The 21,609-nt window shown below is 39.8% G+C and overlaps 1 protein-coding gene and 1 long non-coding RNA gene across 2 annotated transcripts in view; one reads left to right on the top strand and one right to left on the bottom strand.

The window, feature by feature from the left end:
- Window positions 1-19,774, bottom strand: part of RMDN2 (regulator of microtubule dynamics 2) — a 44,823-nt gene extending 25,049 nt beyond the window's left edge. The window contains exons 1-5 of the mRNA XM_021391899.1: window positions 19,647-19,774; window positions 18,671-19,137; window positions 12,964-13,150; window positions 11,929-12,031; window positions 9,801-9,861 (exon numbers count right to left, since the gene is read on the bottom strand). Coding sequence (XP_021247574.1) covers window positions 9,801-9,861; window positions 11,929-12,031; window positions 12,964-13,150; window positions 18,671-19,125 — 806 coding nt within the window. The 5' untranslated portion in view covers window positions 19,126-19,137; window positions 19,647-19,774. The remainder of the gene's footprint in view (window positions 1-9,800; window positions 9,862-11,928; window positions 12,032-12,963; window positions 13,151-18,670; window positions 19,138-19,646) is intronic.
- LOC110396307 lies at window positions 19,835-20,635 on the top strand. The gene is made up of 2 exons (XR_002436915.1): window positions 19,835-19,974; window positions 20,062-20,635. It is a non-coding gene; the product is annotated as an uncharacterized LOC110396307 (long non-coding RNA).

Genomic DNA, 21,609 nt, shown 5'->3' with positions numbered 1-21,609 from the left:
GACAACAAAACAGTACAAAACAAAGCAATAATGGAAACAAGAAGTTTAAATGACACTGTCAGTGAAGTGAAAAAGCAGGGAGTTTTTTTCCCCTCCAACATTTCTACAACTCAGCTCCTAGCTCGGTGCCTCCCAGCTGGCCCCAGCCCTACCAGCAGCTCAGCCTGACCCGCTGCGCTCTGCACTGCAGCACTCCCACAAAGGCAAATCCCTGAGGCGCGCTCACAGGGAGCCACAAGCCTCAAAAACAGCAGTCACCTTCCACCCTTTGCAAGCATCTTTGTGCATTCGTGCACCTCCAGCATCCTTTTAACATCTTTACAATTATTTAAAAAGCATATGCTCGGATTTTGCCCTTACAAAATCACAGCTGCTATTACTAGCTGCCTATCGCTAAGACTTGTTTTTTTTTAATCTCAGAAATTGGGTACCGTGACCACAAATGAAAGAAATGTAAGGTTATTTCTATTAAAAATTGTCTTATTAAGTAAGTAAAACTGAAAAGGTTTCAGAGATTTCCCTCTCTTTAGAGGCTGATTTTCTAAGCAACACGTATCTGATGCTTCACTCAACTTCTACTGCCTTTTCCTCATTACTTCAACAGCAAAAGAGACTGCTGGTCATAAGGCAGCTTTCCTGCATGCATCAGTCCTACCTTCCTTAGCCCTATTCTCATTGGTATTAAGACAACTTCACATTTCTCTGTAAAACCAACGGAACCATCTAAGCTATACTTAAGCATCACAGACTAATACCGATGACTTATCAATTTTTTAAAAAGATTTTTAGTTTTGTATTAAAGACTTTACAAGGTAATATTGAATTCAAGAAAAGAATAATCTTAGAAGAGGGAAATCAAGTTGAAGAACAGAGCAAAAGACAAGAGTTGTGCAAGCAGCTTGTGAAGTCAGTGGTGGTAACACGACTGCAATCTGTATGGCACACACAGTGTTTAAAGGATTACTAAACCTCAGCTTTCTTTAATTTCTTTATATAATGTAATTATTCAAGCTCCAATGAATCCTCATTAAAATGTCACTGCCAGCATAACTAAATAAATCATTTCATTGCTTAGAGCTATACCTAGTGGTTTTAATTTAGCAATATTCATGCTGCAAGTTACTACTCTTTTGGTCGGCAGACATTCCCAGGTATGGCATAGCAGTCAGCACAGCACAGGAGTTATTTGTGAGAGCTCCAGGCAGCTGTCAAACCCCACTGAGCGGATGTGCACTGCCACTGGGGAGCACTGAGCAGAGCCCTGCTCATGGCACCACCGCCTCTGACAGTGGGAGCTGCACGGGGAGCGTTTCCTATGGGAAAGAGCAGGGAGGGAGGGAACAAGCAAGGCGGGGTCAGGAAAGTTCAGGTATTTAGAAAGAGGGGGAAGGTACCAAAACCTTTCTTAGGCTTAAGTAACTCGGGCAACGTTTCCCCTATTCCCTTTACTCATTAAGTGCTAATCAGATAAACTCAGCATACCATAGCTAAACGGATTGCTGCTACAAAAGAAAACAATGAAAAGCGAACAGCTAATCCAGCACCTTGCAGTATTTCCCTGTCTGTGCGTGACAAGAAAGAGGGCCTTAGTTTAAATCAGTTCAAAGAAAAACTTCTACTTACAGCTCAAATCTCCGGGGAGGGAAACCCGAGGAACATTTACAACAAATGAAAAGTAAGCTGACCTACCCACTTAAAAAGTGTGAAAACGTGTTTCATGTATATTCATGGCTTCCCCCCCCCCCCCCCCCCCTTTTTCTATTTTATACTTTTGAACTGGGATAGACAATACATCGGTCTAAATCAATTATTCAATTTTGGAGTTGAAATTCGATTTCATTTCAGAGACTCATTTAGGGGGAGGGGGACTGCTTGTTCATTTTTTGCCAGGAAAGAATTCTTTGACACTTTAAATAATTTTCAGAGTTTAAAAAGTAAGCGCAAGGAAAGCAAACTTTTTTTCTGGCTGATCCAAGCAGCAATTATAACATTAAGACCCCTATCTGTGAAAACTAGGAACTGACTACATTCGCTTCGGTGTGTTGGTTACCATTCAGTCCGGGCACTGCCCTTCAGGCCCCCGCCGCAGCCGATGGCCGCGGAGCCTTCAGCGCCGGCTCCACCTGGTGGAGACGCGGGAAACAGCGCGGAGCTAACACCAGGCCCGGGGTACCGCCGGCTCCGGGCATCTTCACCTTGGCTGCTTTTATAAAAGTTACAGGGAAAAATAATACTAATTTTTAAAAATCACATAATAATGAGAAAATATCTTATGAAATGAATAAAACATGTCTTCTGCACGCAAGTGCTGCTCTTTTTGCTCACAACCACTGACAATCACGTGAACTTTAATAAGAGCAAGGGCTAGATTCTGCTTCTGGGATGGGACAGCCCTGGACCTATGCACAGAGGGATGCAAGGTTGGAGAGCAGCCCCATAGAAGGGGATCTGGGGGTTCTGGCTGGTGACAAGCTGAATCTAAGTCAGCAGTGTGCCCTGGCAGCCCAAAGGGCCCAAACTCCACCCTAGGGTGCACCAGCCCAGAATTGCCACCAGGTGAGCAGAAGGGTTGTCCCGCTCTGCTCTGTGTGGCCTCACCTCAAGCACTGGGTGCAGGTTGGGTACTACAACATAAAAAGAACATAAAACTATAACAGCGTCCAAAGTAGGGCTACAAAGAGTGTGAAGGATCTGTAGGGCAAGACATGAGGAGCAGCTGAGGCCCCTGGTTTGCTCAGCCCAGAGCAGAGGAGCTGAGGGGAGGCCTCATGACAGCTGCAGCTCCTCACAGGGGGCAGAGGGGCAGCGCTGAGCTCTCCTCTCTGTGACAGCAACAGGGCCCTAAGGAACGGCATGGAGCTGTGTCAGGGGAGGGGCAGCTGAGTGTTCTTCACCAGAGGGTGGTGGACATGGAACAGGCTGCCCAGGGCAGCGGGCACAGCCAGATCAAGCTGAATTTGCATTTTCCTTCCTGGCATTCCAAAATTTCTATACCTATTCAGACAAGATAAAACTGTAAAGTGCATAACTGCTGCAAAAAGGAGAAGCAGGAGGGAGATACAGCAAGTTTTATCAAGTATGTCTGCAAGCAACTTGAATTTTAATAAAGATAATACAGATAACTGATACCAGCAGTTTGGCTCTAGCAACCACAGCTATACCAGCTGAAATGGATACACAGCAAGGATTAAAGGTCTTGAGTCAAAAGCCACATTAGGACACTCAAAATCCCATCTTACTCCTTGGCCATAAACTTCCTGCCACACTTGCTCCACTCACTGATATACTCTGACCATCTGCAACCGAGCCAGACCTGCAGGCTTTCTTTTTAATCTGATTTCAACATGGTATCACGTCCCATTGAACTGCAGGGAGGTTTTTTGCAACTTATATTACTGCTTGTGATTCCTGCTCCATTACTGTTTCAGAGATTATAGTTTTGCATCACTTTCCTACACTGATACATCATTTAAAACTGAAAAGATACACTTTTATAAGGAAAAAGATGTTTCAGTTTGCTGTCACCTCCCTAATGGTGGAGGTAAAGGTACAGAAATAGAGTTAAAAATGTGAAAGAACGTCAATGTACAAAGTAAAATGTGCCAACGTGCAAAGTGAAGTGTCTAGCTTTTCAGTTGTTGGGTGTTTTCTTTGTGGTTTTTATTTTTTTTTCGTGGATTTTTTTTTGGTTGCATTGTTGGGGTTTTTTTTTTGCTGTTTTTTTTTTCCTGTTTGTTTTTAACTTGGAATGCATCTAAGTCTTGCAAAAATTGGCAGAAAAATAGTTTTCATATTAAAAAACTACCAGAGCACTGAAGCTGAGCTCCAGGAAAATATCAAATGCTGCATGCGCTTGGATAAGCGGCACTTGAAAATGCATGGGAAACAAATCCATGCTTGGGTAAAAGAGAAAAAAAAAAAAAAAAAAAAACAACAACACACAAACCTAAGAACACTTAAGAATTCTGACTTCATAAATTACCATGACACAGACAATATACTCAAGCAAGGAAAAATGCTAATGCTAAGGGGTATTCGCAGAAGTTCATCAATAGAATGCAGGTATGCCATGCTTTGCATTTCTGAGGCGGCGGAACCCACAACTGAATTGTGTTCCAAAAATTTAACTTTTATTTTTCTAACTGACATTACTAGTCCTTGTAGTTGCACGTATGATCTTAAAAAAATTAGCAGGGTCTTCACAAGTCTGGAAATAAAGTGAAGCAATAGCTTTCTCAGATAGTAATGCAACTATCCTTGACAGAAAGGTAATAAGCATTGCTTGGTTGCCAGTATTATTTTCCCTGTGACCATTCAGGAAAGAAGCTTCTAGTAAATAGAACCTTTCACAGTTCAAGCTCACCTCATTTGCACTGGCTGCAGCATTTCACCTAGGCACTGTGACTCCAAGACCCTTATCCCATGGGATGCATCATGCTCCTCCTCACAGGCTGGAGACTTAGGGAAAAACTCAGTGACCTGCAATGGGCCTATGACAACTTCTTCTTTCACATTCCTTCACAACTTGAATAATCAACACAGGCTGAACAAAGCAACAAGCCACAAACAGTATTTACTCGGTCTCTCTTTGGGGTGGTCAAACAAATAGTAAAACCTCACAGCTAGTTTTTCTTTTCTAGTGTTACCATTTACTTAAATGGTTTTTTTGTTTGTTTGGTTTTTGTTTGTTTTTAAAGCAGTGACCATTTGAAAAAGGTTTTATGATCTCACTGGCAACCCCAATATTAAGAGTGATCACATTTTCAAAAATCTGGATTCAGATATTAAAATTATTTGCATCTGGAAAAGTTCATTACCAAAACTGACTGCCTCAAGATATGTTGCTCTTTTAGTTCTGCTTACATTTTATCAAGTTTAGTTTAAACATGAATATTGGTAATTTGTCGGTGTTCTGATCAGCAAGCTGGATATTCTAATTTCTGATATATTTTATGATATAGTTTCATGAAACAATACAGATGACCTATGAAGAAGATATATGGCATTACCTGTTTTTATCCAAAGCGTGTTTGAAAAGTAAGGAAAGATAGCTGAACTCTAGGCATACACGAGCAAGAGCTTACTGATAAAACCATTACACTAAACGCTCCTGGTGCAGACAAAAGAGATATTTTGTTTTCCAGACAGCTTATTGCAATCAGTTCCACAGTACCAAAAAAACCCTGCTCTGGGAAAGGGATGTTTTCACCAGCATAGCTCTGCCTACAGTAGGGTTTTACTGAACAGTTACAACAGTCAGAGCAAGACCAAAACATCTTTATGCTGTAAATGGAGCTTTCAAGCAACAGGAGTAAGTTTCCAAAGCAAACTTTCTGAGAGGTCTATTGTCCTACTTCATGCTAAACTGTAAAAAGTGTACCAGGCTATATGAATTTCCATGAAAGAGTTATTGTTAAACAACATTCAAAAGTGCAGAAACAAATGATCCTTTCTGGTGCAGAGGAAAGGAAGTCGTTTTAATGACTGATTCAGTTCCAGCAAGATACTCTCCATTGACTTAAAAATCAAAAAGGAATTAGCCGTAAAAGTTAAAAGAAGAGCTCACAGCTGAAGTGGGGATATTTAATGTGTATTAGAGAATAGCATACAACTACAGACATATATCAGAAATTCTAACTACAAACTGAAGTTCATCTTCAAAGAGATACACAAAGCAAAAAGGCTGAAGGAAAAGAAACACAAGAATGAAAATATTGAACAATTAGCAATGAGAAAAAAAAAAAGACAAAAGATGAAATAATATGGCTGAATTCAACTCCTTGTTTGCTTATATCCCACCGTCCCTCCAGGAGTTACCTGTAAGCAGAGAGTAGAGAGTTGGACTAGGAGAAGAATAGGTCTATCATTTAATCCTCACTCATTTAGTAAGCCATAATATATTAAACAGTTTAAGAGAACATCTGTAATAATGCATGAGCTAACAATTTGGAGACCTACTATATCAAACATGAGTTAAAACCTCAGTTGTGCTGATGAAAATATAAAAGCCCCTCAGAAATAAGGTATATATTAGTAAGGAATCAGTTAAAACTTTCCTTAGGCAAGGTCAGAAAGCCAGCTTCTGCACCAGCAGTCAATACAGAAACAGGTAACCTTTCATGAAAAGGGAGAAAATTCTGTCTTACTAATAGATAAGCTCATCTTACACAGGCTAAGAAAATATTATATTGGCAGTGAGATGAAAAGGAAGGGCTTTGGTCTGAGGTAGTGTTGCTTTCATACTGAATACACATTTGTGCTGAGTTTGTAATCTGCAGACAGCCCAAGCTCTCACTGTACATCTGATCTCCTGTCTCAGTCAATAGAGCCCCTTTCCAATTCACAAGATTCTGCCTGGGCACAGGTGCCTACCACCACAGGAGATGCCCTATGTTTTCCTGTCACCTCCAGCTGCTGGCTGAGAAGGGTACAGACTCCAAAAGATCATATGTAATTCATGCCATGCCATACAAGTATCCAAGAATATCAAAAGGTACACGATAGTTCTCCATCCCCTACACGGGAAGGACAAGTCCCACACTCACCTGTAGACATGTATAATGCACGTACAAGTATAATACATCTGGAGATGGGTAGTGCCCTTCAACTGTGATCTGGTAAGTGCTTCTTCCCTAACTGATCACCTGTTGGTGATCCTAGTGCTTTTGTATAAATATTTTTAAGATTTATTTTCTCTCTTACTATTTTTAACTACAGGTTTGATGTCACTTCCATGTTACTTCTTCACGTCTTAACTGTGGATTACTTAATTACACCGTTTTCTGTTCACACGCTGTCTTGTCTATTTATGATTTTAGGCAAAATTCTGTTTGCATACAATTTTGAGAGCCCAGTTCATACTAGAAAGATTTTCTGAGCTCTCCTTTCCTGTTCATGGTGATTAATGTGTAAAATACTGTTCATATAAATTTGCATCAGCCAGACCCAACCAAAGCAGATCTGACACGGCTCACAATCAAGCTCTCCTGAGTAACGAGGAAAATCCCAGCAGAAAGGAAAAAGGAAAATCAGTTCTTATTTAGAAAGAAAAGGACAGGACAGAGGTTACAGACAAGCCAGCAAACATTCTGAGATATTTTTTTTCCATAAGTACAAAAGCACACAAAGCAGTTAACACAAATTTGTGATGAATAAAGAGTATCAAATAAAACCATTTTTTTTTCCTGACAAGATAAATTGTTATTAGAGGAAAGCAACAAATGGGATATGGCTTGACGTCAGTATAGCCTTTGTCTCACATGACATTCCTCATAATCTAGCCATGGGAATATTATTGAAATTAAATAGTTGCAGAACCATTGATTAAATAGTTGCACAATTAATAAAGAATAGTTGCACAATTAATAAAGGTATTCCACAGAATTTTGTCCTGGATCCACTACCTTCCAATAATTCATTTAATGAACTCACTGACTTAAAAAAAAAAAGGGGGGGGGGAAGAAGATGTTTAAAATAAGTTTGTAATCTGGGATAGGATGATGTGAGCATGTACATCCCCAGTGGCCTCAGTAAACCAGAGAAATGGTCTGAAACCAACACGAAATCTATGAAACTTGCTGAAAGCACTCTACCGAGGAAGAAAAAAGAAACATACAGTTACAAAACAAGTTCACTTCTGGTTAAGTAGTGGCACAGAAGAAGAGAATATACAGAGACCACAGTGTGAGAGTTAGCAGGCTAGACAAAAACATTCAACTGTCTTTCTGGAATATATCAGCAGGAAAGTTCACTCCATTCAGGGCTTCATCTAGAGAGGTATATCCAGTATGGACACTACACTTTAAAATAATCGTGCTTCTAATCAGAAAGACCTCAGAAAAACAGAAATAAGCTGATAATGTGGAAAAAAATATTATACTAAGCTATTTAAATCTGTGATGTCCACATATATCACTAGAAAGCCACCACTTCAACAAGTAATAAAATCATACCTATTTGCAATCCATGTACAAAAAGTATGATAACTATGAACCATACCAAAATCCCTTGCCTCTAACAAAAAGCAGTAGTTTATAAAACAGAAAATACTCAAGTAAAGACTCTCAAATAGGCTTTCTCAACTAACCTCTGGAACATGTCTCTTTACACTCATAATTCTTCCCTTGCTCGATGTGCCTGCCAGTACAGGATCTCACATCTGAAGTCAACAGACCACCTACATCTCTCTCAACGGCATGCAAGCTTTTTTCAGCATAGTTTCTGCCAGTGAAGTTGAGTTTATACATCCTGTCAGTTTCTCAGGATGGTGGAGAGAAATGGGCAGTCATACATTCATGAGATATTGTGGTTGTTTACATGCATAGCTCTAGCTGAGAGGAGTACAGCAGCATCATTACTCTGAGCAAGTGGCCACGGCTGCGGTCAGCTTAACAGCAGAAATGGCTGCAAATTATTGTCAGCAGGTGTTCAAGCAACAAGCATTTCATATCACCTTGAACTAAATAGTGATGCTCAAATTATCCTCTTCCATTAGTTCTGCTGCCACAGTAGCAAATTCCAGCAGATAGGCATTAAGAGGCAGCTGAGTACAGCCAAAAGCAAAAGCTTTATCCTAAACTGCCACATTACAGCCACCTGTCATTATTAGACCAGAAACAGAAAATGCAAATCTCCACGAAGGTGAAGCTTGCTTGAAATTCCCACAGCACACCACTTCCAGCACCCCATTGTTACATAGTGGGTGTTTTGGTCACTAATTGCTATAAACCAAAAGGAAGAAAAAAGAATCATAGAAATATGGCAATGCCCACAGCAACACAGCATAGAACCATAACATAGCCATCTGTGAAGCTGAGGAAGAGTGAGAGACCAAGCCCAAGAGTCACCTACTTAAATGAAACCATCTGTATCTAACTAAGTAGTCAACAACCTGAGAAAAAATTAATCTCACCCTAACTCAGATGGGTAAAATGAACCCTGGATAAACTGTGCACCATAAGCGGCTACTTCTTTTTAGACAGCCTGATATAACAGGGTTAGGTTTAGATACTTGAAAGTTAAGTGAATTCCCAACCTAAGTATGTAAGGATAAATTTAATTACAAACACAGAAGCCAAAATGGAAAGGAAAAGCTAAGAACACTAGAAAAGAAATTAGGAGTTCAATGAAAGTGATTAACAAAATAGCAATGTGAGGACCTATCATCAGAACTCAGTAGAATTATCTTTTAATGATAAAGTTGATCAGTTAAAAATTATTCACATTTGCAAAGATTTTTTAATTACTGGAAAGGAATATGAAATTAATCCAAGTGCCGTGCCTGGAGAAAATTATACAATAAAGCAAAAGTCTGAGAAGTTATTTGAAACTTTCATAATACTCTTACTGTCCATTTCTAATTATTGGAGTTTAGCTTATCAAAATTTTGGAGAATGCTTACTTTTCATAAAGGTAAAGACAAAGCCTGAGGCCAAATGACATTAGTTTGAGAAGTGTTGAGAGAGAAAGTAAATAGAAAATTATAGTTTTCCTGAGCAATAACATACTGACTGAAGCAAATAGTCCCACCTACATTTCACAGCAGTCATTTAAGCATGATTAGTGAGCTGTCTCAAATTCTATAATAAATGCTTAATGGAATACGTCAATGCAATTATTTAGCTACAATTAATAATAAATGACTTCCATAAAACTATGAGAAATTTCAAAGAATAATTTATGAAATTGATATCCAGCTCCATCATGATGTGGACGCTCATTTACAGCCAAAGACAGCTGTCTCTTATGTTGGATTTGATAAATATATATAATTATGCAAAAATTAATTTTCCCAAACTTACCACTGGTGACTCTCAGCACTCGTGGCATCCAACTGGACAGCCTTTTCAGCTTTAGCCTTTCCTATAAAAGGAATACAATACATTAAAAGATTTATTATACTCTTCTACATCTTTGGCAACTCCCAAGAACTAATCAATCAGATGTACTCTGGCTGTAAAGAAATCCAAAATTCTCTTGTAAATATAGATGGATGATCACGGCTTTACATCATTTGCACTTACATAGATGTGCTCAGCCCCCAATAAAATGGATGCTCTTTTAGTATTTTTTCTTAATCCATTTTATCAAGTCAGATGCAGCTCAATCAGGGAAGGATTAGACTGGACTGTTGAAGGAGGCCACATTATTTGTAGGACCTTTAAAAGCAGGTTAGAGAAGCACCTGTCAGAATAAGCAGCAGAGCTGCTTCCTTCCTTGGGTACAGGGATTAGCTTGTTGAAGTTCCTTTCCAGTACAAAGTCTTCCATTAGGTTCTGCTTTTAACTGAATAAAGATGATAGAAGGTGGCCTGATCAAACCCACGCACCCAGATGAGATGCTTGCTGCTTGCACAGTTTCAGCTGCAACCAATTACGCCACACTGACATTTCTGTATTACAAGTTAACTTCATAAAAACAAAGAGCAGCATACACAGTCCTCTAACCCAATGGAATGAAAAAACACAAAACTACTGCCAGCTCCCCTGCAGTCTCAATCCTTCTGCATCACTTCCAAAAACAGAGATGAAAAGGGCTGCCACCACCCACCCCTTCATGAGAATGAGCCAAAGGAGACTGATTACCCAAGACCTAATCCCTGTGTCATTCCTTCTCTCTCCCTGTCTTTTGCTGCACCATTATCTTACATCAGGAGAGGCTACAACAAAAGGAAAGGATCCAACAACAGAGTTCACTGTTGTAAAGTAGCTTGTGTTATAATCCTCACAGCAGCAGCAGCTTCCACACAAAGAAGCTAAACTGCTACCAAACCAAAGACAGCATCAATTAAGTAGTCAGGATAGTATTAGTCTTAAGATGAAAGAATAGGGACAAAAAGATAAGGTCAGGGACCTTGGGACATGCCTAAGTTGGCTATGGAATAAGTAATAACAGCCCAGGGGCATGACAGTGCCTTTAAGGATGACAAAGAGCAGCCAAAGTTGCTTTTCCAGTGTTGTCCTTCCTGTTGACAGGAAAAAAAAAAAAACCCACAACCTACAAAACATTAGGAGAGTCACAAAAGACAAAAATATGTGAACTTGAAATACACTTACAAAACCTTACTTTGGTACAGCAAAAAGGGAGAGGCAATGGAGAAATAAAGGACAGAGAGACGTTCCCAGATACAGGCAAAGAGATTACCATAAGAACAATGTGTTTGAAAAGACTGGAGGAGGGTGATACAGGTAGAAAAGAAGTAGGCTTTATTATAGTCAAAAGAAGAAGGTCCAAAACAAAAAGGGTAACATATGCCATCCTTCTAGCCAATATGAAACTAGACCGTAAAGCAAAGGGAAATGCTTTTTAAAAGCAACAAAGAAAAAAAGGCTGCGAAGAAGAGAACTGGAATGTTGTTAAGGCTAAGCTATCAAACAGCACACATGAGGAGGGACACCTGGAAGCAACATCTTAAATTGTCACACATGTGAATCTTCAAAAAAAAAAAAAAACCAACAAAGTTTTATCCCCAGTACCTTCACAAGCAGCTGAGGCTGACTTTGCCTCAGAAAAACAAGCCTTGAGTTTACTTTGGCATTTATTTCTTCTTCTCTCTCTCCTAAAGACGTAGTTAAAAAACTGTGCTGAAATATTTTTTAATATTCTTTCATTTTAAAATTATTGTTTTATATTCTGTTTCCATCTGATTCTCATAAAAAATGAAGGATTTTAAGGCATCATCCATGGGCAACAGACTTAAATTGTGACCAACAAGATTTCTCATACACCTTTTTTTGGATATCTCCAGAGAGGAAAGAATGGACTGAAGTTGTACAACATGATAGGCTTCGTGCAAAATATTTTTATTACAGTACTAACGTTCCCATTTACTAGATTGGACATTGTTTGGATTGGAAAACCTTACCAAAGTTCAAAGCATGTTTCACTACATTCAGAAGACATTGTATATAAGCATTTTTCTCTGCTTACCATCAGAAACATATTTTTTCTTTTCCTCAGCATCAGTAGCCATCTCAAACATATCTCCATAAGCACGTGCAAATCTCCAAAGAAAGTCCACACAGTTCTCATACTGAAATTAGACAACAACTTAGAATCAGATCAGACTGTGATTTACACAGTTTCCTTTAATAATACTTAGAGTGGGTTAGACAAACATGGTATAAATATTTGGTTATTTTACATCCCTTTATACTACTTTTTATTTACATGAGAACCAGATATCAATTTCTCACTGCCAAAGAAGAAAAAGGTTTTGGAAATACTTTACACAAACTAAAGAGGCTTCATTTCAAAAATCAGTTTTAAAGTTCTTTTTTAAATTAAAAATATAAATGTAACCCAGTAAAATCCAACAGATTCCTGGATGATGTGATGTATACTTTCTTTTGTTTCACTTGCAAGTAGCATTTCATCAACTTGCCTGGGTATTTAAATACATAAATGAAAATGTAATCAGAACTAATTATGTTTGTCAAAGAAGAAGAAATTGATACACTGAATAGAACGCTAACTGTCAAACATTTGGGAATTTTATCAAGAGTTAAACAAGTGCATAGCAAAGTCATCAAAAGAAAAGCTCACATGAAGATTACCATAAAGGTATAAGCAGACTATAGGCTCATAGTTTGATTTCTTCAGAACACTTGGTCTGGTTTATAACTTATCCCACAGGACTTTCTCATACAAGCCATTCTAAAACCAGCAAAAAAAGTTTCATTTACCTAGGAAAAAAGCCCACAGTATCTTTCTTTACTGCACACAGAAATACACATATCAAGCAAAATCTCAAAATTTTTGAGTCTAGATGAGAAATAATACAATAAAACCTTCATGCCCACCCAACATGAATATCGGTGCCACCTTGAAATATTTATTTTTCAACATATTTTCAAAATAAGCATGAAATTGCATTTTCATTCCTGTGTGCATTTTAATGCCCATATTAAGGAAGTTCACAGAGGTAGTGCAAAACATAAGTTAACAGCAACATAACACTAATACCTTGGCTTCTTTCTCAAGTAGCAGTTTGAAACTCTCCTTTTTATCATCCTCTGAACCCTTGTGCAAACTGTCCACCTCCTGTAGAAGATTAAATAATTCATCTTCTGACTGCACAGTGGTATCGGGTGACTTACATCCCTTCTCCTCCTCAGAATCTCCTTCAGTATCAGTATGAGCTGTAAGGTAACTAAAAATCACAGAAAATAATAACTATATTTTCCAAAAATATTGGTAAATCACTGTGAAATTGAAATGCAAAAAATTCAGTGCAATTTATTCAATTTTTCCAACCTGAAAAGTTTTTATTCATGAAATCAAGTTTATTATTATTATTACAGAGCCTTTATCTTCACGAGGACAGCATGACCATAATCTCAAATGTAACAAGAAAGTAATTATATTGTTCTGCTTAAACCTACATTTAAAAAATTTAGACATATTAGAAACATTTGTCCTGGTGCTTCAATTGCAGAACACTTTAAATCATTAACATGTACTAAGATGCTCTCTACAACCCTGAACACTCTGCAGTCCTGAACCTCTTCAACTCTTTACCTTGATTTCTCTATTTTTTGAAATGGGAATGAGCTTACTAAGCACACCAGAAGTACTGTAAGAATCACTTATACAATGTTCTCTTTAACAGTTTCATGATCTAAACATAAGTGATAATAAACAAATTGATAACAGTGATCTTCTGTACATTCTGAAGGTTAGAATATCTGAAACTGGGAAAGAACTTACAGTAATTAATTATGCTCTGTGCAGAAGTACGCAGCACAAGGCAGTCAAGGACAAGGAAATATTTACAAGAGCCATAAATACCACTCAGAGATAAGCAGTTGGCCTTACTGTCCAAAGTGCTGAGCATACATTAGGGTCCTCCATTTTCAAATAGGAGCAGCTGAATATAATTATATTTAAAAAGTAACTATTTCATCTGTTACGAGTCCCTACCTCACCAGTCAGGCAATCCAGGCAAACTCCTACATTGCTCAGGAGTCACAGGGATAAAATAAGAGCAAGGTAATTTAATCAAGTATTAAATATCATTTCAGCATTTTGGCAAACAAGGCATAAATAAAGCTTTTCTGTTCTGTTTCTGACTGCATTAATTTTCTTACTAGCTCTCTGTTCAATCCTTGCCACGGTTGAAACGTTTTAAGCACAAAAATATAACACGTTAAGAAGGCAATATAGACTTCTAAAAAAATAAATAGCTAGGATTTTTCCTAACAATTGAACTGAAGGTAATTTTATTTCAAGACAGAAAGCCCCTCCAGCCACTTATACACAAAATAAGAGTATAATAGATACTATTGATATAAAACTGCTATAAAAAGAGCTCAATAACTGATTTCAAAAACCAGCTAGCAAGTTTACACATCCGTTCATTACAGAAGCGCAAGCTGCATGTTATGAAGAGCTATACTGAGTATATACAAATACATATTTATTTAGAAGTACAGAAGCAAAGATTTATTTCAACACAGTCCAAAACCTCCTGGCGTTTAAGGGGTGACGAAAGTAAACCAAGAAGGAAATTAGAAACAAAGGAACAAGAGTTATTATGGCTTGCTCTTCAAATCTTTTATAAAACTACTCTAACATCTGCTATTTCACCTGGTGTTTTCCTGCAAGTTTTAACAGAAGATAGATGGAAAATAGTTGAATGCGATTGGATTGAGAGCAGCCTTGAGGAGAAGGACTTTATAGTGTTGGTTGATAAGAAGTTCAACATGAGCCAAAAGTGCGCATTTGCAGCCCAGAAGGCCAAGTGTATCTTGGGGTGCATCAAATAAGAGATGGCCAGCAGGACGAGGGAGGTGATTGTGCCTCTGCACTTGTGAGGCCCCACCTAAAGTACTATGTCCAGACATGGGGCCCCCCAGCACATAAAGACATTGAGCTGTTGGAGTTGAGGAAGACCATGATGAAAATCACAGGGCTCGAGCACATCTGCTGTGAAGTCAGGCTGAGGGAGCTGCGCTCGTTTGGTCTGGAGAAGAGAAGGCTCCAGGGAGACTTTACTGCAGCCTTCCACTACCTGAAGAAGGCCTAGAAGATAGCCGGAGAGGGAGTCTTTGTCAGGGACTGTAGTGATATGTCAGGGGGTAATGGCCTTAAACTGGAAGAGGGTAGGTTTAGAGTAGACATTAAAAGAAATCCTTCATGATGAGGGTGGTGAGGCAGTGGAACAGGCTGCCAAAGCAGCTGTGGATGCCTGACCTCTGGAAGTGTTCTAGGCCAGGCTGGATGGGGCTTTGTGCAATCTGGTGTTCCTGCCCACAGAAAGAGCAGTTGGAACCAGACGACTTTTAAGGTCCCTTCCAGCCCAAATCATTCTATGGCTGTATGGCCTTGGAAGTCTTTTCCAACCTAGAAGATTCTATGAGAAGTGAATATTTACACGTGAAAAACACTTTAACCAATACCTGAGAAACTGGAAGAACTTCAAAAATGTCTACACTCACTGCCAACTGTTTTAATATTTATTACCAGTAGATATTATTTAAAAGAGAAAAACAGTGAGTGATAAGAACGTCAGGAGCAATGGTCAACGAATAGGACTCAGAACACAAAAGACTGTTCAAAGTCCAAAAAACAAACAGAAACCATGCCACAGACTCACCACATTCTGGTTAAACTGTTCCAAAATCCAGACAAGCAGTATTGCATTAAAAAAAAAAAAGCATAAAAATAAAAATACAATAATGTGATTGAGCTATCTGGTATAAAACATTGCTGTGGTGTAAACTCACTCTGCTGGTTCAACAGATTGGATCAGCTGGTTGGATTGCCCTTTGACCAGGCCTAATCAGGCAACATCCATTCACAACACTCCAACTTTGAGACAGATCAAATATCACTTGTTGTCTCCCTGGCAACTTAAAAAATCCTCACCTGCCACAAACACTGCCCCATCTGCTCCATCTAATTCAGTAGAATGGTGATTATATGTCACAGACTCATCTAGATCAAATCGGCATGGATGAACCAGTAGAGTATACACATCCACCAGTAATGATAAACAGCCTTTGAGGAAACATTTGCCAAACCTGAGTCAGGTCAGCTGAAGACTGCACTGGAAAGAAATGAGCAGCAAAAGTAAATGAAGAAATAAGGGAAGTAATTCTTAGAAGCAGGCAAGGGAAATGCTTTAAGGAAAAAGCTATACGTGAAATATAGGAAAGAAAAGGATTTACTGACGTAAAACTTTCTGGTGACTGATATCAAATGTGATTTGAAAAGCCTGGGTGACAGGCTTGTGAAGACTGGTGCCAAACGTGACACTGATTTTAATGGTTCATCATCACTGTATCGAGGAGGAAACAGCTTCAAAATGACAAGTGGGACAGAATTAGGTGAAATCCTCTAACCTAGACACAATAACCTAGACACTTTACTTTTAAACGAATGAGTTGTTGTTATACATCCTCAAATGTTAAAGGCTGAGGTCTTAGTGAAGAACAGAAACTGAAACCGTTAAAAACAGAATGTAGAACAGACTAGACACAGTGAGCTCTTGAGTTTTCAGTCAATGTCTCATTAATTCAGCATATCTTCCAATCAGTGTAGCTTTTATTATGTGAAAATAAATATAATTTATTTTTAAAAAGTGTTGTTTTTCCACTTAAAGAAATATATTATTTTTGAAAGGCAAAATGCAAAGCTTCTCTCTCCAAGGTGTTGAATATCAACAGTGACATTGGGAAGAGATCAGAATAGATCAAAGCAGTGAAGGCCACAGCAGGGACTGCCAGCATCAAATATTTTATGGGGAAAAAAACCCAGAAATAATAACTAAAAAAAAAAAAAAGGTAATATTAAAAGCTTTCCTGGGAGAAGTTTGCAAATTTGAAACTGATGTAGTCATTCCTCATAACCTATTCATGTGTAATTTAAAACCAGAACTGCTTAACACAAGCAAAACCCTATCTTCTGGATCATAAAAATATTGCTGGGGCTGTGAAACACGTTGCATGTACTTTAACCTAGATAGAAAACCAAAAGTGGAAAAAAGGAAGTTTAATCTGTAACTTAGAACAACATTATATCTCTGGTGCACAAGCCAGTAGCTGAATGCATTGTCATGTACAGTTTGCTATCTACAACCTTGAATTATCTTCCTTCCTTCCAACTGTACCCAAATACTCATCAGAGAAGGCCTCTCTTAAGGACACACTCAAAGCTCTTGCATGCTATAATCACTTGTGTTGGATCACCCCATCAGTTTCTTCGTCATACAGAACCTGAACAGACAAGTCTCCTTGCTTAGTTAGTTCCCAAACAGCAATGAATCACTCCTGACAAGAAGATGTGATGATCTCAGTGTCAGGTGTGGAATGACAACTATACTGTGCGTGTGAACCTGATCATTTGTAAGCTGGTGCTTTAGAATTATCTACATCTCCAAACATTTTATGCTCAGTATAAAGGTCTCTGCAAACCAACCGAACAGTAAAACAATGTGAGAAACTATAGAACTTGAAGGGGAAATGCCTTTGACAACCCTTGCCAATATTGAACATTTAAAGTTAAAAAAAAAAAAAAAAGGTAACAACTGATATGTAACAGAACTGATAGTTCTTAAGAATATGCTATCAAAATAAAAGCAAGAAGGCTCAGATGTAACACAAGATTCTGCCCACAGGAACTGAAAATACATATGGAGAAACTCTTCAAAACCAGAATTTCATTAATTACTACATGCAGCATATTGCTGTCTTCAGAATATTATTGTTAATTAACATATATTATAGAAAAAAAGTTACTTAAGATGGACAATTTACGGACATCATGCTGCCTATGCTATGTATGTAAAACACTGAGGAGATGTTACCAGAAAACAGCTGGTACAAACACACTCCGAATAAACTGCATGTAAATGTCTAATCTATTATAACAAAACAAAGATGTAATTACGGGGGAGTAACGTCATCACCATTTTCAGATTACTACCATAGGGTGTATTAGGCAACATATGAAATTACATAAGTATAGTTCCTCTCCTGAACTCCAGGTACATCTCGCCTTTCAGCATGTTCTCTAACCGAAGCCTAAAGATTTCGTTAACACCATTTGGACTATGAGCTGTGATCAAAACCAGGAACTTTGTACCTTACTCAGTACCCTAAATCACTCATGATTAATATTAAGCCTCCAGGAAACATACACAGTAGCAAATATACATAAACAAGCCTGCCATTTGTACACGCCTTGCATTCAGACATAATTTCCAAAGCATGCAACACCTTTTGGCAGAACACTGTAGTAACTCATCTTTAAGGTTCATAGGAAACAATTATGAAAAGCACTCCTACAGTCTGAACCAACTCTGTCAGAGACTTAAGCAAGACTGCTTCATTGCTGGAAGTGCTTTTAAATCACACCATTATCCTGAACTTTGCTTCTCATTGCACAGTTATGCAGCAATACTGCATCTGACTGCTACCAATTGAAATTGTAGCGATCTGTATTGGACTTCATGTTGGACCAGCTTCACCACAGTGCAGATTTACAGAGAGTCACACAGAGTTTTCTCTGATTTAAAAAGAACCGATCTGATTTTTTTTCCTGAAAAGAGAAAAATGAAATGTACATAAAACTTTAAAAGGACTACTGTTTAGAACACAAAGCTTCACTTGCGTAATGACACAATTTGCACTGCATAGGAACTGTAGCAGACAAAATGTGACCAACTCACCCTCCTTCACTTTCTGCCTCCTCAGAGCTGGTAGTTTCTGTTGCACCAGGTGCTGCCTCCGCTTTCCTCCGCCTTACTGCTCTGTGTGATGGGCTAGCTCTCTGTGCATCCCCCCTCCCTTGGAGCTCATCTCGAACAAGCTCTTCCAGCTTTGGAATAGCTTCTTTCAGAAATTTCACCTCTCTCTTCAGTTCATCCACACTTATTAGCAAGCCATTCAGTTTTTCAAGTATCTGCAATTGCCTTCCATGTAAAACCATAACTGCTCCTTGCTCGTTATGAGCTTCATGTTCCAAGCCTACAGAACGAAGCTTGTTACCTACATCTGTGAATGCAGGCACGTGCATGGCTGCACTGGGTTTTCGGGTCTTGTGGTACCAAACCAGGACCAGGCTTATTCCAGCAGTCCCTGCCATTATGCCCAGTATCAATCCTTTATTTTCAAAGTGAGACATTTCTGCGCTCTCCTGAAATTGTGAGACAACAATAACAGACAGAGTTAAAGATATTTTCCCACTCTACTCAAACCACCTACTTTGCTTTTAAATCTTTTAAGCTTTTAAAAGATTAAGGCTAGAATAATTGCTGCATGCTGCAGACACGAAGCCACAGCACAACTCTAGCAGCTTCTGCAATAACAGGCGATGTGCAGGGACAGCAAAAACAAAACAGCCGTGATCTGTTGTCGGGGACAAGGAGGCACACTTTGTACCCACACAACATCGCAGCTTTCACTTACAACGCTCCCCGCGTATTGCGTTTTTAAAGGGAGAAACTCGCAGCACCCAGGTTTCCCCGCCTGCCCGGCGACAGGCAGTTGTCAGGCCGCAGCGCAGCCCGCCCCAGTTGCTGCCCGCCTGCCCCGCACCGGAGCCCCACGCTCACCCCCCCGCGGCTGCCCGCCCCGCAGCCCGTCCCGGCAGGGGGAAGCCGGCGGCGGCAGCGCCAGCCCCGGGCCCGTCGCCCCGCTACGTACCGGCGGGCCGCTCCGGCTGCGGGAGCGCTCCGGCCCGTGCGCGGCCCCGCAGCTCTCCCGCCGCGGCCCAGGGGGCGGCGATTCCCGGATCGAGGGGGACGGGCCTCCGCCGCAGCCGCCGGCCGAGCCGCCGGGGTGACGGCCGCTTCCCCGCGGAGGAGGGCGCCGGGCACGCCCTGCGGCTTGCAGCAGCACCGGCGCGGCGGGCGGGCGGGCGGCTCTCCGTCCCGGCCGAGGCCTCCTGCTGCAAGCCCGGCTGGGCCGCTGCTGCCTGAGTGCCCCAAGGGGTGCTGCCGGAGAAGCCCGCTGCACCTGCTTCAGTGCTCAGGTGGGGCTGCTGGAGAGCAAATGTACCTGTGCGCGTGTCTCTGTCCTGTCTGCCGGCTGCTACTGACTTAACCTTTGCTACTTCTAGGAACTAGAGAGGCAGCATTTCGTCTGCGTCTGGTACTGCAAATCACAGAGAAACCCTGACCAGCTGCGGGAAGAAGAGCAGCCCTGGCACCAAAGCTTAATAGTAACTTGGCCATCTCAGAGCCCGAAGCTCTGACAATGATTTTCCAACGTCCATTGTAGTTTGCCCAGAATCACAGAAGAACTCAGATTTATTGGGGAGCAGGATGTACTGCTCCCATGTCCCATCTTTTATTCATGACATACGACTCTTCTTTCTCCCTGTGGCAGTATTTCTGGTTCTGACTCCTGCTCCTGGTTTTGGAAAAAGGACTGCCACAGACAACCTGCTGTGCCCATTCATCTTCCTGAGGGCTTCTGGAGGCCCTTGCACAACATCCTGCCGGAAGTGTGAAAACACAAAACTCCTTCTGTGCAAGGGCCCTGGAAACATTATGGTAACTGTTAAGACTGCATAAGGAAAGTTACTGCTCATCAACAGCTGGAATTTTCCTCAGTCCTACTGCTCAGAAACAAAGAAATACAATGTAGTTCTTAAAAAAAAAAAAAAAAAAAAAAGTGCGCTAACACCTTTATAAAAGTGAACAAAGTATTGCTTAAAAAGCCCACCCGTGCAAATATTTAACTCTAATAGCCTAATATCTATTTCTCTTTACAAAGATTTCCCTTAAAATAACTATAGCTGCTACCTAATTCTCCATTAAGAACCTGAGGACGAAACAAGCCTTCCATGAGGCCAAATTACAACCTGAGAGGAAGACAGAAATCTTTTAAAATGGAAATATTAATCCTATTTCAATATTCCACAATTTCCCAAGTTTCAAACAAGTATAACCTGTTCATATGTTCATAATTTGAGTTTTGTAAACACTTCGATTTTATGAAAGCTTTACTAAAATAATTTCTGAAGAACAATTATTCATTATGATAGAAATAATAATTGTGAGTTGCATAATCCATCATTATTTAAAAATGGGACCAGGTGACATGAATCTTCATGCTGATCGTATTTCAAATGTTCAGGAATGGTCACAACATTTTGCTGGATAACCTTTATATGTATTTTCTCTTTTCAACATCATTTGCCAAAAATCTTTCTCTAAGCCAAGTAAAACAGGAAAGGTTATTATACAGAGAATTAATAGGAGGACAAACACAGCTGAAGCAGATTATAGATGCAGAAAACAATGTGAGTGTTTCCAAAGATTTAAGATTTTCTAATGTGGTTCTCTAAGGCCTGCCACCTGCGGCCTTAGAGTAGTCCTTTTCTTTCAAAAATAATGGCCCATAGGAACTGCTGTTTACAGCTGCCATTAGTTTCTCTGGATGCATCATGACTGTCAAAATCAAGTCACGGGTCACGTCCCAAATTCCTAAATTGCTTTGCACCTGCGGCCACCTTACCTAGGCATACCAATGCAGAAATTAGAAGTCATTGCATACATGTAGAAACCTGTCAGAACACAGCAGCTTTCCAAGCTAGGACCTAAACACTAATTTACCTAGATGTGTTATGTTAAATTGGACTAAACCTGACAATTGGTCTAAG

The sequence above is a fragment of the Numida meleagris genome, chromosome 3, assembly GCF_002078875.1.
Source record: "Numida meleagris isolate 19003 breed g44 Domestic line chromosome 3, NumMel1.0, whole genome shotgun sequence".
NCBI classification, from domain to species: Eukaryota; Metazoa; Chordata; class Aves; order Galliformes; family Numididae; genus Numida; species Numida meleagris.
This window is presented reverse-complemented; position numbering and strand designations above follow the sequence as displayed.